The sequence below is a fragment of the Anopheles ziemanni genome, chromosome 3 (genome assembly GCF_943734765.1).
Source record: "Anopheles ziemanni chromosome 3, idAnoZiCoDA_A2_x.2, whole genome shotgun sequence".
NCBI lineage: Eukaryota > Metazoa > Arthropoda > Insecta > Diptera > Culicidae > Anopheles > Anopheles ziemanni.
The window spans coordinates 52,317,712-52,333,377 of NC_080706.1; the positions used below are offsets into that span (position 1 = coordinate 52,317,712).

Here is a 15,666-nt window from a genome sequence, read left to right on the forward strand (position 1 = left end):
ATACTGATTAAACTATGTGAAGTCATTTTTGAACAAATTTATTCGAATGTTTTTGTTTTTTTTCTTTTACGGTATACAATTACTGTAAATTTATTTGCGCGGTCATTATCTCTAGAAAGCTGTCGTAAAAGCATATAACGTACTGCAATAATGACGAGGTTTGAGTTTGGGCCCTTATTTTTGGCCTCAGCGTCCACAATCGTCTTAATCTTGCGCCCCATCCGGTTCGATATGACGATTGATTCTTGATAAATTTTCAACACGGCTCTCATTTTTTCATTGCTAACCAACTCTAGCTACCGTATTACTGTTCTTCTTTAATAAAATACCAATTTCACATTACCTTTTACATTCATTTTCATGCAATCGGAAAATGTTCAAGCTCTTCTATGTACGAGTTCCTTTTCCGACCAGGCCAAAAGGAAGTGAATTAGTTTCATATTGTGCTGTGTTCTTACGTTTTTGAGAATATCTCGGGAACCCCAATTCGTATCGTGTCCAAATATACTTCAATATGAAGAGAACAGTGCAAAGAGCAATTCCTCATTTTCATGATTTGTTAAATCATTGTCCCTCACAAAGCAAATGGCCTTTGTTTCTGCTTTGGCCTGCTGGGTTCTGACTGCTGTAGTGTACTTTAGTTTTTTAAATTGATTCGGCCATTTGATAGTAAATCAACTTATTGTAAATGAAATAAACTTCAAGGTGTTGGTTTAGAATGATTTCTAACAACCCGCTATTAAATGGGGAACAAGTTTTTGCTAATATTGGCTTTGTTCGTAGTATTCGTCCATATTGATTCATGGAACAAGGGCATTTCATCTCTTAAATTCTTATTTCTACTAGACGCGCCTATTAAAACTGGCTAACTACGGACCATGCCATAAATCGTTCCATGGCGAACTCGTATTACTCGTTACCATCACTGCCTACTTAGAGCCAAGTGCCAGCCAACAATCAAATAAACAACGCACATCTCTCGTTCCGGGTTTCGTGCGCCTGCATAAGCAGGCCGGAAGTTTACACATAACAAGCTGCTTCATGAATGAATGCATTTCGCTTCAAGTGATTAAACCCCAGCGATGCTGAATCTCCTTCGTTTGCATTACGCGGCGATCTTCGTTTTCTCGTGGTCTCGCTTGTTACTGTTCCAGCTACACAGAGTGATCTTGCTAACGCTTTCGGTTCGTTTACAGCACCGTGGCACACACCAGACAATATGAACTATTTTTAAAGCTATTTTTCATGCCATGCATCAACCAACGTACGCTGGGATCGCGGAGTCAGCAATTAGTTCAGCCACCCTGGACGTAATCCGCGTTCAAAAGACGCACATTTGTTTGGTTGTTTGTTGTTTGTGTTTTTTATGATTTTTTGTGTGTAGAAGAAGCTCAATCAACAGAAGATGTGCATGTGTGCGTGCGTATGTAGTTGCAAGTGCATCAGACCAATACTGCACCAACAGTCTTACATGTTTCTCATATGGAATGCAATACTTTTTCTTCAAAACCAACCGGCAACATAGAAACCAAGTTTGCGTGAGTCATGAGACTATGTGGCTTGGATGTAAAATCTCTTGACCGAAGGAATTAAAGAGCAAAAAATGCGACTGACCGTCAAAGCAAACACAACATCGCAACAGTTCTAGGGCTACACTGAGATTGTTTGTAGTCGGCGCATGGGGAATCGGGGAGAATTGAATGACTTGATGATTTTATTTCATTTCCATTTGACCCTTGATGCTCATAACGATGAAATTGTGCTGAAGATACTTACGGACTTTCCAGAGTCGGACATCCTTTTATGGCAGTTTCAGGTTAGCGTTGCAAAGAAAACGAAACAGCAATCAACTGTGCGATAACGTTTGCCAAACGCGTCTTTTCTTGGGACAATCTATTGCACCCCGATAACGCCGGAACACATACACCAAACAAACGAGTGAGGATTCAACTGTGATGCCCTCGATAAATGTCGATTTTGTTTTTGTGCCTACTGCCCGAAGGACACCGGGAACCGCACAGGACAAGCGCAATCGTACCGAACACTGAACAAATTTCTTGCCACCCGACGTTTGTTTCCGTCGGATGATGCCTTTCGGTTCGATTGGGCTATCACACTACGACGCGTTCGGCAGCGAGGAAATTTGCTGTTTCAGCAATCTACAAACTCGCTGGGAAGTAATTTGGTTTTTGCGAAGAAACGTTGCGAAGCTTGCGAAACGAGTTTGTTTAACACAACCGATACGACGAACGAACAAACGTAAAAGCGGAGGATGGTTTTCCGACACTCGCCTTTCCCCACATTCAAGGTATGACTGAATCAAGGAAGCTTACCTCAGCTATCCTTCTCAAGGTAGGTCAATACAAAACACAGTGACAGATAAACATGTAATATAATCAATCCCAAAAGAGCCTGGCTGTACAAAATAGTCCTTAAAACTCTTTTCTTTCTGATCCTAATAAACTATTATGTGGCTGGATATAGCTCAAATGTACGAATATAATTATTTTGTGATTTTTTTGAGTAGAAAAATACGTCCGAGTTCAACCTCTTGAAGCGAGTGCGGCATCGATCCAGTAACCTTGGCGAAATGATGAAAAGTCAAGCCGTGCTGCATTGCTCTACCTGAAAATGGAAGTACCTTGCTTTTGGCAGAAAGTTGTGTATCGGCAAACAAACACTTTTTGTTCCGCATCGTGTTTTCTCGTGTTGATTTAGTGTACCCACAACCAAACCGCAATGGAAAATAGATTGAATCGATATGAAAAGATTGATTTTCTGGGTGAAGGACAGGTAACGTATTGCGATTCTGTTCGGTGCGTTTATTATACATTCTCTTGTTGTTTTCCTACAGTTCGCCACCGTCTACAAAGCGCGTGATGCCGAAACAGATGAAATAGTAGCTGTGAAGAAAATTAAAATAGGAAACCGTGAGGAAGCTGCTGACGGAATCAACCGAACCGCTCTGCGAGAGATCAAGCTGCTACATGAACTGCAACACGAGAACATAATTGGACTGCTGGATGTGTTCGGTCATAAGAGCAATGTGTCACTGGTGTTCGATTTTATGGACACGGACTTGGAGATTATAATCAAGGACCAAACAATAGTGCTCACGCCGGCCAATATCAAAAGTTACATGATTCAAACGCTGAAAGGTCTCGAATACCTGCACATGCACTGGATACTGCATCGGGATCTGAAACCGAACAATCTGCTGATCAGCGGCAGTGGAGTGCTCAAGATCGGTGATTTTGGTTTGGCGAAGTTTTTCGGCTCCCCGAATCGGATCAACACGAACCAAGTCGTCACACGGTGGTATCGTTGCCCGGAGCTGCTTTTCGGTGCTCGTCAGTACGGCGTGGGAGTCGACATTTGGGCCGTTGGATGCATTCTGGCCGAGCTGCTACTGCGTGTGCCGTTCCTGCCAGGTGATAGCGATCTGGATCAACTGACTCGAATATTTCAAGTGCTCGGAACACCAACCGATGCCAACTGGCCCGATGTTAACTCACTACCGGATTACATGCAGTACAAATTTTTCCCTCCAATTCCGTTACGGGATATTTTTACGGCTGCTTCGGATGATCTGATCGATTTGGCCAACAAAATGTTGGCGCTGTGCCCGCTGCACAGATGTACCTGCACCGAGGCGCTGAACATGCCCTACTTTTCCAACAAACCGGCACCAACGGTTGGCCCAAGGTTGCCGATGCCGGCCAGCTACAATCCCGCTAACCGACAAGAGAAGAAACCATCGTTGAAACGAAAACTTTTGGATAGCATCGATGGTGGGACGGTTCCAAAACGTTTACAGTTTTGATATATGCAGAACATTTTATCGGGATACGATTGTTAATAATAAATGCGCAAAGAATAAATTATTCCGGTGGTGTTACCTGTTGTGTTCGAACATTGTAACCGATAAAATTTAACTGATTTTCACGTAGCTTTCAATTCTTGAACAGTTTCATCGAATGTTTATTAAAAAACAGCTGAAATCGATGAACGCGAGGCTAACGTCAAACTTGTCAATTTTCAGAAGTGAAAAACAGAACATTCGTCCTACACTGAAACCTTGGCTATTTTACGTGCAAAATCAGTGAAATTTCTACGATTGCTACTTGCATGTTCCGCTAATTTGCATGCTTTAATTGATCGTTTGTTGTGTGGAAAAATTTCAACCGTATCGTGATTGATAACCGCATAAACGGAGAGGTTTTGCCGTCTGTGTCGTGTGTCTGCATCGTGGCATGCGTATCCGTGTGTTTGCTTTTTTTGAACAAATTCTGCCGTCAAATTGACAGTGAAGATTTCCTCCCCGCAATACCCGGGCAGCTTGCCTTGCGCACGGTTCAGCATTCGTTCCTCGGCTCGACCACCGACGGCAGTGTGTTTTAACCTTTCTGACATTGAAAATTGTATCACTCCTCTGCTGGGAGTCGGGGCCGATTAACGCGCGTTCAGCTGCTCGGAGCGAACTGTACCGTTCGGTGAAAGTTTTTCCATTTTCCCAATACGAGGGAAAACCCCAGTCAGAAATCGGATTCCAGAAGTTGGTGGTGGTGTGGTGTGAACTGTACCAGAAATCCCAGTGTGGTGTGCATCTTTTTAGCGTTACTTTAGTCTAATTCGTATTACTTATTGACACGGGTGTATCGGAAATCGAAGCAACCCTTCGCCGTCGTCACCGCCGTCCTCGTCATCTTCATCGGCGGAATCTGCATCAGCGCAGGCCGGTGCGGATTGCGACGTTCCCAGCAGCACCTGTTATCCTTGGCATGCCGATAGTGCCACCTGTGAGCGGTTCTTTCACTGCCTAGACCGATACCGTCTGACGTACTGTGAGCCAAAGCGAAAAATAAGCCTCAAAAAAAGAATGGCCAAGGACGAGGAGGACGATCTGCTGCCCGACAAGGATGCCGCTAAAGGATTCTACGCCAAATACGAACCGAAGGAAATCCTCGGCAGGTAAGCAATTGGGAGGCTTGGAAGCTGCTTGAAACGAAACATCTTGTACGGCTTACATCATAAATGGGTGGTACATCCAATCTTTTCCTTTTTTTTGTGACGGTTTTAAGGTTTTCATTTTGTTTGTGCAGTGCACCCACCGCTCCCCAACGGTTTGTGGCGATGTTGAGTAACCAATTCCTTTGGCAACGCGATCAATTTATTTCAATTGATCGCCAAAGCAGCGGCTCGACAGCGACGATTGGACAAACGAATGGGCCTAACGTACGCGTTTTTAGGGGCTCGCCACTAGCGACCCGATCGATTGAACGTGGCGTCTCGCCGTTACCTTCGCGTAAACGTTTGGGGAGCGTTCGCTTGCGTACGTGAAATGGTACAGGTTTTACCGAACCAGCTGACAATTCTCTTTCTCTCAAGGCACCACTCCAATGCCATTTAAATATACCATGTCGGCGTCGTAGTAACGCTAATACCGGGCCTCGATTGAGCGGCAGAAGAACCTTGAACACATCCTGTAAGATATTACTCCCCCTAAGACACAGAAAACACAGATTCTAGTAAACGGAACACAAACATCATCTCCTAATTGTTTGCTTACAATATCCGCTTCCTCGACCAACAACTTCTTATCAATCACCCAATCCGCCAGTGATAACTCACGAAAGCTAACTACGTGGTTACTTGTACCGAGTGTTTTATGGCAGTAATTAAGAAAAATACATCCACCTTATTTCATTGTTTAGCGCTCGCAGTTGGCTGTGAGTGAGGTACGATTGTGGGCAACTTTGCCGACTGTAAACATGTGCTCGGACAGTATTGGCGATGGATGTTCTTATCTCCTACCCAAGGGCTCTCATTCCATCCTGAAGTGGTCGTCGTCACGCCTTACAGTAAGGTGATCCAGTGTCTTCCCGCGTGCGCGAAATGGATACTTTTATATAAAATGAATAGAAAATCAACTGTCCCCGTTATACTATTCCTGCCCACCATCGTCTCACACTCAGTACCAGGCAGTCAAGCGAGGAGGGAGGGGGCCATCCACGTATGTTCTCGCGTCACGATTGACGTGTGACGGAACCGTCCGGTACAGTCCGGTTCGCGAATGACGGTGGACCATTGTCGACCAGATGAGCTAAAATTAATTCCTCAATCCGATCGGCGAAATACTTCACAGCGAAACCATGAACAGCACAAAACAAGAAGAGAAAAAACATGAATTACAAGATTGTCCGTTTCGTAGCCGACCGACCAATCCGATACAACGGCGCGACCCATCGGTGCATGCGACAGTGGTTTTATTCTACACTTATAACCATTTGTTTCTATTTACAATCAACCCGTTGACCTCCTCTCGTGCCCAAACCTGACAACCCCGGGTGGGATGGGGTTTGGGAGAAGGTGTATTGGCTTCGCTGAAAGAAAAAGGAAACGCTTTCAATTTCGCCGGCTATGCTCTTTTCTGCCTCGGATTCTGTAGCTATTATTAAACTATTCTGTCCATCAACCTCGCGACACAGACTTACCGACAGTAACGACTCCTAACGACTTCCACTTCCACATTCGGAATTTGGACATTTTGAGGACTCCGCCGTGTTTGGCTTTTTTTCATCTGCCCAGATGATGAAATACTTTGGACTGCTCGTGCCAAATGATCGATAGTGCCGTCGTTGGCATGCACGCCATGACGTCGCAAAGTGCCGTGCCCCCAGCAGGTGTGTATTGGTGCGTTTGTCTGTGTTGACCCTTGTGTTTCACGGTCCCTGACCGCTAGCTTCGGTCGGCAACCAGCACCACACCTCCCGCCACCCGGCGGCACGGGGCAGTGTTGTCATAATGTTGCTAATTTTACACCACCCATGCCAAAAACCCAGTCCCAGAAGGAAAGGGGCGATGGTCTATCAATGATATATATATATACTCTTTTTTAAGAACCGTGCCTCAAAACGTAAACATGTAAACGTAAGGGACTACATGACCGAAACCCCAAGAAACACTCCTCCTAATCCGTAGCTCTCTCGTTCTAGCTTCGAACAATGTTTCACGTGGAACAAACTCAATCGACAGGTGGACTAACAGCCACGGAACCGTAGTGGGGGCCCGGGTGATGGTGCAGGTGGAAGCGGCATTAGCCACGCGCCAAGTGAGACACTCGAATCGGCGCGACTACGCGACGCCCCGTCAAACTCTCGTGCTGCGCACTAGAACGACTCTCGGGCGTGTGAGCTTTGCGCGTGGATGAATGAACCACCCGCGAAGCTGGTCTTCCCCACCGACCACCGGGCTGGTCAACTAATCCGGCGTCGGAAACTATACGCAAGCCGAGGCAATGCGCCCTTAGCACTAATGACTTCTTTCTTCTCCCCATTGCATGCACGTATGCAAAACGATCCGCGAATGTGTCTCACTCACCGGTCGCAATCAATCATCGTTAGGAACGTCCCGTGCACACTTCCGCCAATTGGGCGTGATTTGGCGTATCGTAGTTTTGACTTTGGAGACGAGTGTGTTAAAACGCAACGCTCTGGAGTGAAGGTTTGGAGGAGCGAGGTCGAGAGAGTTGACGAAGAAAGTTGGTTCAACGAGAAAATTGGTTCCTGTTGAATAGGAATGACCGGGGTTGAGAATGGTTTCTGACATCCTATCCATCCCGTGACTTGTGACCAGTTGAGTCTGTTTAAAGAACAAATTCAAACATAAACACTGCGATTAATTCACGGCTAAATGCTAATTGGTTGAAACCTGGTGACATTTTATGACGCGTTGCATTACGTAGTTGTACACCTTGGAGCGATATCCGGTGGAGAAAGGTTTGCTTCAGGAATTTGCATAGGATTTAAGATAAAAACTAGTAACTCTTCTGTTATTTAATCCTGCTAAAAGACTCGTAAAACCATTGTCCATTTAGAACCGGCACGTGCCTCGTCTAGACTGGCCGGCCAGTTTACTTTTGAATTATTCAACATCCAACCAAGACAAACCGGGTGTGCGGCTGTGGGTTCATTAGAAATGCGAGTAATTTGCGGCATCTTTCCTTGGCGCTAAAAGTAATTATTAATAAACCTCACGGGGCTTCCCTCTTCCGTTCCACAGAGGCATCAGCTCCACGGTACGACGATGCATCGAAAAGGAAACGGGCAAAGAGTTTGCGGCGAAGATCATCGATCTCGGTGCGGCTGAAACGGGTGACTCGAACCACATGCTGGAGGCGACGCGGCAAGAAATTCAGATCCTCCGGCAGGTCATGGGTCACAAATTTATTAGTGCGTATTTTAAAACAAGCTTGCTTTGGCAATGGTGCAGTTACTTACATCTATTTTCATTCCACTACCTTTCCCCAACTCCATCACAGTCGAACTCCAGGATGTGTTCGAATCAGATGCGTTTATTTTCCTCGTCTTCGAGTTGTGCCGGCAGGGCGAGCTGTTCGACTATCTGACGTCGGTAGTGACGCTATCGGAGAAAAAGTCTCGCTACATCATGCGCCAGATATTCGAAGGTGTCGACTACATTCATTCGAAGAACATTGTGCACCGCGACCTGAAGCCGGAAAACATTCTGCTCGACGACAACCTCAACGTGAAGATTACTGATTTTGGATTCGCCCGCGTACTGAAGGAGGGTGAAAAGTTGTATGGTAAGTTGTTTCCTCCAGGGTAGCTAAGCATAAACCTTTTCATCGCCATTTTTTCCCTTTTCTAGATCTCTGCGGCACTCCGGGTTATCTGGCGCCGGAAACGTTAAAATGCAACATGTTTGAGGATGCCCCAGGTTATTCTAAGGAAGTTGACATGTAAATATTAACGAAAACAATCCCGTTGGAGTATGATTTGATCATTTAAATTTTGTTTTTGTTTTTCAATGCATATGGCTAGTTGGGCGTGTGGTGTTATCATGTTTACACTGCTGGTAGGTTGCCCACCGTTCTGGCACCGGAAACAGATGGTCATGCTGCGTAATATCATGGAAGGCAAATACAGCTTCACGTCCCCTGAGTGGGCTGACATTTCCGGTAAGTATACATTATCGAATAGAAAACAGGGAATATAACCTTAATTTAATCTTATCTCAACATTCCACAGAGGATCCAAAGGACTTAATCCGCAAATGTTTAGTCGTCGATCCGACGAAGCGAATCACGGTCACGGAAGCATTGAAACATCCCTTCTTCAACACAGTAGTAAGTAGGATACCGTGGTCTCCAGCAGGAGAGCTTATGCTGATATTGAACGCAGCTTTTTTTGAGGTCCAACACATGCGTTGGATCCGTCCTGGCGAGAGTTGGTGTGAAACTTTTCCCGGCAGAAAGATGTTTACCATTTTCTCGCCTAACCAACAGCCGTTTTTTTCTGCTTTCACCTTTCTTCTGCATCTTTTCTTTCTGTACATTTTATGCTTTAGCTTATTTATCTTTTTTTTCTACCCATACCTGCAATGAGTTTTGGTTTTGCACACCAAACACACGAAGCACCAATGGCTACCTCAAACCGATGGCAGAGGCGCCTGAAAGGGGAGAAGGAAAAAAATGCACTCGATCAAAACGCGCCGGCAAATTGGTACAGTTTGACGAAAGTGTCTCGTGATCCGCTGTGAAGCTATTAATAGCACCCTTACGCCGCTGTGTTTCAACGTTGTACATAAACCTATCGCGTCACGGTGTAGGATTTTTTCTTTAGTTTCGGGTGGCACTGTGAAACGCACATTGCAAGAGCACCACGCGCTCATATTTGTTTGCGATTAAATTACGGCTTGACGCAAGGCGGTCGAAGTTTTTATTTTTTTCAAATAAAATGGTATAGCAGCGCGCGTGATAGTCGTACTGGTAGCTTCTCGGTACGGAAAACATGTGGATAAACAAGGGCCTAGGTGGCAGATTCGAGTGCTGATAAAGAGCGGATACACTTGTGGTCGAACTGTATCAACTGTCGTACTCGCATTTACGTGCTTTTTCACCATCCTTAACCTTTTGTTTTTGGTGATGGGTTTATAAGTGGCTTGGTTTAGCGTTAGTTTATTTCTGCAACTCAACTTTATTCCAAATATTAACAATCCTCTTTTTTCGTTTTTATTTTTATTTTATTTCTTACCCACATATACTATTGATCGTTACCTTCCTCGCATTACAATAAATAAACAAACAAAATGGTGAACATCAAAATCGATCCTGGTACTGCACCAACCGGATGCACCATTGATCATCGACCACAATTCGGATGAAACACAAATGTTCTTCCATTGTACATCGGTTGAACACATAAAAAAAAATCAATGGACAATCCCTCCTTGCCCGGCTTCCACGACCCGGTCTACTACTGGTCCACATGCACACATACACGCACACAACGGGGACCACGGTGGCGCTGCATCCTTCAACTCACGTCCACCGCCTTGCTTGCTGTGTGAATACGTGAACATATTGGGCAACAACCTGACGCGGTTCCAAAATCATCCCCACTCCGTTGGGCAACGCCAAATCAACCACCAAACCGCGTGCCCTTGGCATCGGCGCTATCCGCTGTCGGTGACGCGGCGAATACGGTGGTGTGCACCGTGTGGTGTGGTGGCCAAACAAATTGCATCCCAACACACACGACCAACTCTATTCGAACCCGGGGGGGTGGTTTTCGCCTGTAGCTTTTCGAGCAAGACATTGGACCTCTGAAGCGCAGCCTTTCGGTTAAATCGAGACGCTTCAGTCGCATTGCTGATCTGGCACTGGTAACGTTGATACACTGATTTTTCGTTTCGTTTTGTTATTCGTTCGTACTCTCTGTCTCTCACACTCTCCGCGTTTCGCTGATTGTGATTCTTAGTTTTCGTTCTGTGTTACTGATCTGTTTACGTTCATGTTTCTGTTTTTGTTTTGTTTCATATGTTTCCTTTTGTTTTGTTTCACTTTGTTATGTTCAAAATTATTTGTTATGAAACTTGAATTCATTTTGTTATATTTTTCCTCCAATTAATTAAATTTGCATTTTTTTTTCTAATAGTAGGCATTTGAGCATATAACAACTTTTTAACTTATAGTTTTTCGTCAATAATGATTTTTTCACCATCGCTGAATTTATGTAATTTGTTGTCGTAAAATTTATGCATAGCTAAGTTTTCAAAAGGTTATGTCCGTGTTACGTAAACCATACAAATGTAATACAACCTTCTCAGGACTTTCGTTTTACGGAATATTGTTAAGGAATTTACACCCATTTCGTCACAATACTCGCCTGTTCGTTTGTCATGGTATCGCTAATTTTCGTCATATTTGAACGCGTTTTAACCGCGCGATCGATCGATGGAGTGAAGTCGCAAGCAATGATTCAGTTGGATGCATTCGGCGAGAGGAGATAGTTTAACATTTTTAACCGATAGTTTTATTATGTCAAGTCAATTTGTTTGTCAGTCAATGACAGTGTAAAGTGATTCAATATATATTTATTTCATTAGAGTTAGATATAATTGTGAAGCAGACTGATATTTAAGCGGCTTTCTTCCGACGTTCTTTTCAACGATGGTGATGGAATCATTATTTGTTTTTAATTGTTCTTCTTTTTTTAATACCTATCTTTTTTGGAATGTATTTTCGATCAAATGCCTTCAAAAAAAATCACAGAACAATAAGCGAAGATAAAACGAAACACGCAAACATCTAAATTATCAAATGCATCGTCTGATCAATCGGCGGTCGATACTGACAATCGTTTCTTTTTTTTCATACTTGTTTTCCAGAACGCCACGGAAAATGTACGACTAGCAATCAAAATTGAAGCGTAAAATTTTTAAAACTAATTGTTTTATATAAACCGCTTAACAAGTAGTAGCTTGCTCACATATGCACATGTAGGTTTTGTTGTTCAAGATCCGAGCAAACGTCCTCGAGAGAAAATTGTTTAACCGTTTAACATTTGGCGTCCTTTTTTGGCCCTTTCCGAGGCTCGTGACGTTTCCTTGTTCGGACATAATCTACGTGCACCTTGCCGCAAATGTCTTAGATTGCTGGATATTTTAATGCTATCTCGTTTTGCATTCCGTTGGCTGTAGAGAACTTGTGGTTTGCTGTAGTGTGGCGTTAACGATTGCTTTCACTCTGCGTGTGTATCGGTTTCAGTAACAACTACGATACACACAGTTTTGTGGCCGTATTTACCAGGACATCAATGCTTGTACAACACCGTATCGAATCCCATAACTAACATCCCGTTTGTCGCCTCAATCACTCACAAATTTTTGCTTCGATTACAATTCCCTTCCTTATTCATTTTACGTCCTCATCTTAGAGAGGGTGTGTTATCTGGTGTGTGGTACTGGAAAAAAATATGTTTTGCTGCTAGAAAAAAATCGTTTCATATGTCTCCGTTCATACCTGTTATGTCCGTGCATGTGCCATCAACTTTTCAAGCGCTTCTCATCGCACTTGTCCATCGTATTTCGCCGAAATAAGAGCACATATCGTCATTAGTCGTTACAAACATGTTTTGATTGCCTATAATTCAACGATAAATTATTTCTTTTCTATCCCAGGAAGCATGTAGGGCACTGAAATTCACTTGTATTACCAAAAGAGTGAAGGTAGATTTTTCCTTATTTGCTTCTATTTTGCCTACGATGGTAGCGCATCATAGTTTGTTCGCAATGTGAACCTCCTCTCAAAATGTGCTGTAAACAATGTGTACGGCAAAAAACTGTACCACAAATATTACTGCCAGGGCAACACAATCCACTTACAGAACACGGGAAACATTAGATGATACACCTGTGAAAAAAGGCTAGTCAAAATATTGTTTCTCTTTACATTCCCGGTGGATGGGGAAAACACTCTACACAGTTACACTTTACAACACTGTGAAGTAAAACATCTCCGTTTTTCTAGTGTTGACGTTTAGTGAGCGTTTGAATTCATTATTTTTTTTTAAAAGAACTGTTTCAATTATCAACGATTTTAAGAGAGGGGCTTTATTACTCATTGCTAGAATTGGTTGGTCTAGTGGTTTGCTGATATTTATGTGGTGAAATGTTTGCAATATATGTATGAGCTGGCTTTAATGTGTTTGCGTACTATACCTGCCAACAAAAAATAATATGCTTACAATTTTTCTCACTTTCCTTTGGCAGTTGTTAGTTGTTGTACATATCATTCCAGTTAATAATTTCCTACAGAGAGATAACCGTTAAGAGGCACACTTTCGGTACTTTTCGGGATAGATAAGGCAAATTTATTATTATCAAATTTGTGCATTGTGCACCGTGTGTTGATTGTACATAATAGAGCAAACGTAAATCTATCAGTATATATGCACCGATCAACTTTGGAACGTGTACCATTAGCTTTCGCTTGGCTGAGCCTTCCATGTATCCTACCGCACTCCGTGTTCAATAAATGGCGTGTTTTTCGTGATTTTTCCTTGGCTTTTTTAATCGATACTGCAAAATGGGAGCACTGTTGCTTCGCTTTTTGTGTGTTGCCATTAATAATTTGGTGCATAGAGACGAATTTCGGGGTGTACACACTGTGAAGCAAATGGTGCCGTCTCGTGTGGAAGCTATGGTTTTTTTTCTCGTTCCCTATTTGTTGTAATAACACAGGCAGGAACAGATATTTGCTTGCTGTTCAATACACCAGCGAGCAACCATAAATAAATCCCCAAAAATGATCGAACCGAAATTTGCCTATCTATCTATCTCTCTTTTTTTCTCTTCTACTACCTTTTTCTTTCTTCATTCGCAGGCTACAGTTTATCAAGCAAAACAATCAGAATCCTTTAATTCAAACAATAATCATCATTTGTGCTCTTGTTTCACGAATATCCTTTCTTGTTACATTCATGTAAATTGCTACATTCTACTACTACACGTCAGAAGGACGGGCAGAATAGTTTTGAGCGATATTAACGAATTGATTTCTCTCTCTCTCTCTCTCTCTCTCTCTCTCTTTCTCTCTCTCTTTTTCTCTCTTTTTCTCCCAACCCAATGTTTTCTTCGGTACACCTTTAATAACAATTTGGTTAATAATTTCCATTTTACCACTCGAACACGAAATTTTGTCCATCCTTATACAATGTGATATGATCTAAATTTTTGTTTTAATCCACCATTTTCGATTTCATCATTCGCATTAACTTTTTTTTGCAACCTTTGCATTTTTCCAATCGGTTTCTAAAACAATCCTGTCCCATCTTTTTTGGAATGCTACAAAATATCCCCAAAACCCCGTACTAAATCAACGTGCCATCGTATTTGCTTCGATTTCTATTCTCTCTCTCCTTTCCTGGCGTTTTTGCCCGCTTTTTATTATTATCTTCGCACATTTACAGTTACGCAAACAAAGCCAGTTCAACGCTAGGAAAAAGTTTCAGTTTGCTATACTATGTGTACGCGCAATGATTCGCATCAAGAGGCTACGGTACACGCCGGAACCGCTCCGCGTCGAGGACGCACTGAGAGACCCGTACCGCGTGAAGGTTCTGCGCAAGGTAAGTGGGGGGCTGGTGCCGCTTCAATCTTTCCTATTGCCTGTATAGGGGAAAAAAGCATTCGTGTTCTACTAATCTTCTCTCGCTTATTTTCCGCAGGTCATCGATGGCTGTGCATTTCGGGTGTACGGTCACTGGGTCAAGAAGGGCGAGGGCCAGAATCGGGCTGCCCTGTTCGAGAATACGCCTCGATGCGAGGTTTATAATCTTTATATCAACAGCCTTAATCGATAAGCTGTAGCAGCAACACTGGGAGAGGAACTTTCAGGATGCGCAGCGCGTGTGACGAAGTGCTGTGACGACGATGGAATCGAGGAACATGCTACGCCGTAGAGAGCGGAGGCCGTCCTCATATCCGGGTGATGCCAAGAAAACAAAAACACAGGCTCCTGTGGAAAAGGGGAACCGTTAATAAAACTAAACTCTTCGATAAGCAATCGTAAACTAACATCATCACCCACATTTAGGTGTAATGTCCGTGACCGGGATGCGTGACGCCACACCGTTGCAGGTACTGGCGGCCCTATGTACACGCGGTACTTTCCTTTCCTTGCTCACACCTGCCACAACAACTCCCTTCACCGGTCCTACATGTTTCGTTCGATGCTCCCTACCGTCGCGTTACCGTAAGTGCACTTTTCGTTCGAAAACGAGCAAGTAAATTTGTGTCTCTGTTAACAGAATGATGCTAGGATTGGCACTGTCCAAATGTGCCCGGGGGAAGATTCGGGGTATTGAGGGTTGAAATGTAACAGGGAGCTTTTCCTTTTCGTGATCGTGATGCAATAAGAGAGGCAACGAATAGGAGAGAGCTGCCTCTGATGACGATATTGATTTTCATCCACCATTTCATTTTATACACTATCCTTTAGGTAGTTAAGTTAACTGTAAAGCATAGCACTAGGCGCCACATCCAAAATGTTTAAACAAACAAGCTACTGTTTAGTGTGTTTTTATTGTAGCAAATATGATAAGGGGAGGAAAAAATAGTGGAGGATATATTGTTGCATTCTATTGTGACCAATACGCTAATTTAAGTGTTATCTCAAAAAGAGGTTATGATAGTTTATTTTCAATATGAGAAAATACTTCGCCAGGCAACCAATTGAGTAATAAACCAACAATAATTAGTTTCATACGAAAATGGCAGCTTTAAGATGGTTTTCCGCTACGCGGTTTTATTGAAAATGTCACATATGATCCTCCGATGGAGCAGATAAGAAAATAAGGTAAT

General features: G+C 43.3%; 3 protein-coding genes across 4 annotated transcripts in view; 2 read left to right on the forward strand and 1 right to left on the reverse strand.

The window, feature by feature from the left end:
* The window catches only part of LOC131286883 (septin-1), a 208,615-nt gene extending 206,344 nt beyond the window's left edge, over positions 1-2,271 (reverse strand). Inside the window, exon 1 of the mRNA XM_058315890.1 lies at positions 1,777-2,271. Coding sequence (XP_058171873.1) covers positions 1,777-1,797 — 21 coding nt within the window. The 5' untranslated portion in view covers positions 1,798-2,271. The remainder of the gene's footprint in view (positions 1-1,776) is intronic.
* Positions 2,272-2,691: 420 nt separating this feature from the next.
* Positions 2,692-3,878, forward strand: LOC131287307 (cyclin-dependent kinase 7). Its single transcript, XM_058316342.1, has 2 exons — positions 2,692-2,793; positions 2,855-3,878. Exons 1-2 carry the CDS (start codon positions 2,740-2,742, stop codon positions 3,821-3,823), a joined length of 1,023 nt encoding a protein of 340 aa, XP_058172325.1. The 5' UTR covers positions 2,692-2,739; the 3' UTR covers positions 3,824-3,878.
* A 319-nt stretch (positions 3,879-4,197) lies between these two features.
* On the forward strand, positions 4,198-15,115 carry LOC131286010 (phosphorylase b kinase gamma catalytic chain, skeletal muscle/heart isoform). 2 transcript variants are annotated; one of them, XM_058314867.1, is made up of 9 exons: positions 4,198-4,971; positions 8,062-8,231; positions 8,321-8,605; positions 8,671-8,761; positions 8,844-8,980; positions 9,051-9,148; positions 10,603-10,686; positions 14,274-14,432; positions 14,532-15,115. In XM_058314867.1, the coding sequence occupies exons 1-9, from the start codon at positions 4,880-4,882 to the stop codon at positions 14,664-14,666; spliced, it is 1,251 nt and encodes a 416-aa protein (XP_058170850.1). In that variant the 5' UTR covers positions 4,198-4,879; the 3' UTR covers positions 14,667-15,115. The 2 variants fall into 2 exon arrangements, with proteins under 2 accessions (XP_058170850.1, XP_058170851.1); XM_058314868.1 differs by lacking the exon at positions 10,603-10,686.
* The last annotated feature ends 551 nt before the right edge of the window (positions 15,116-15,666 follow it).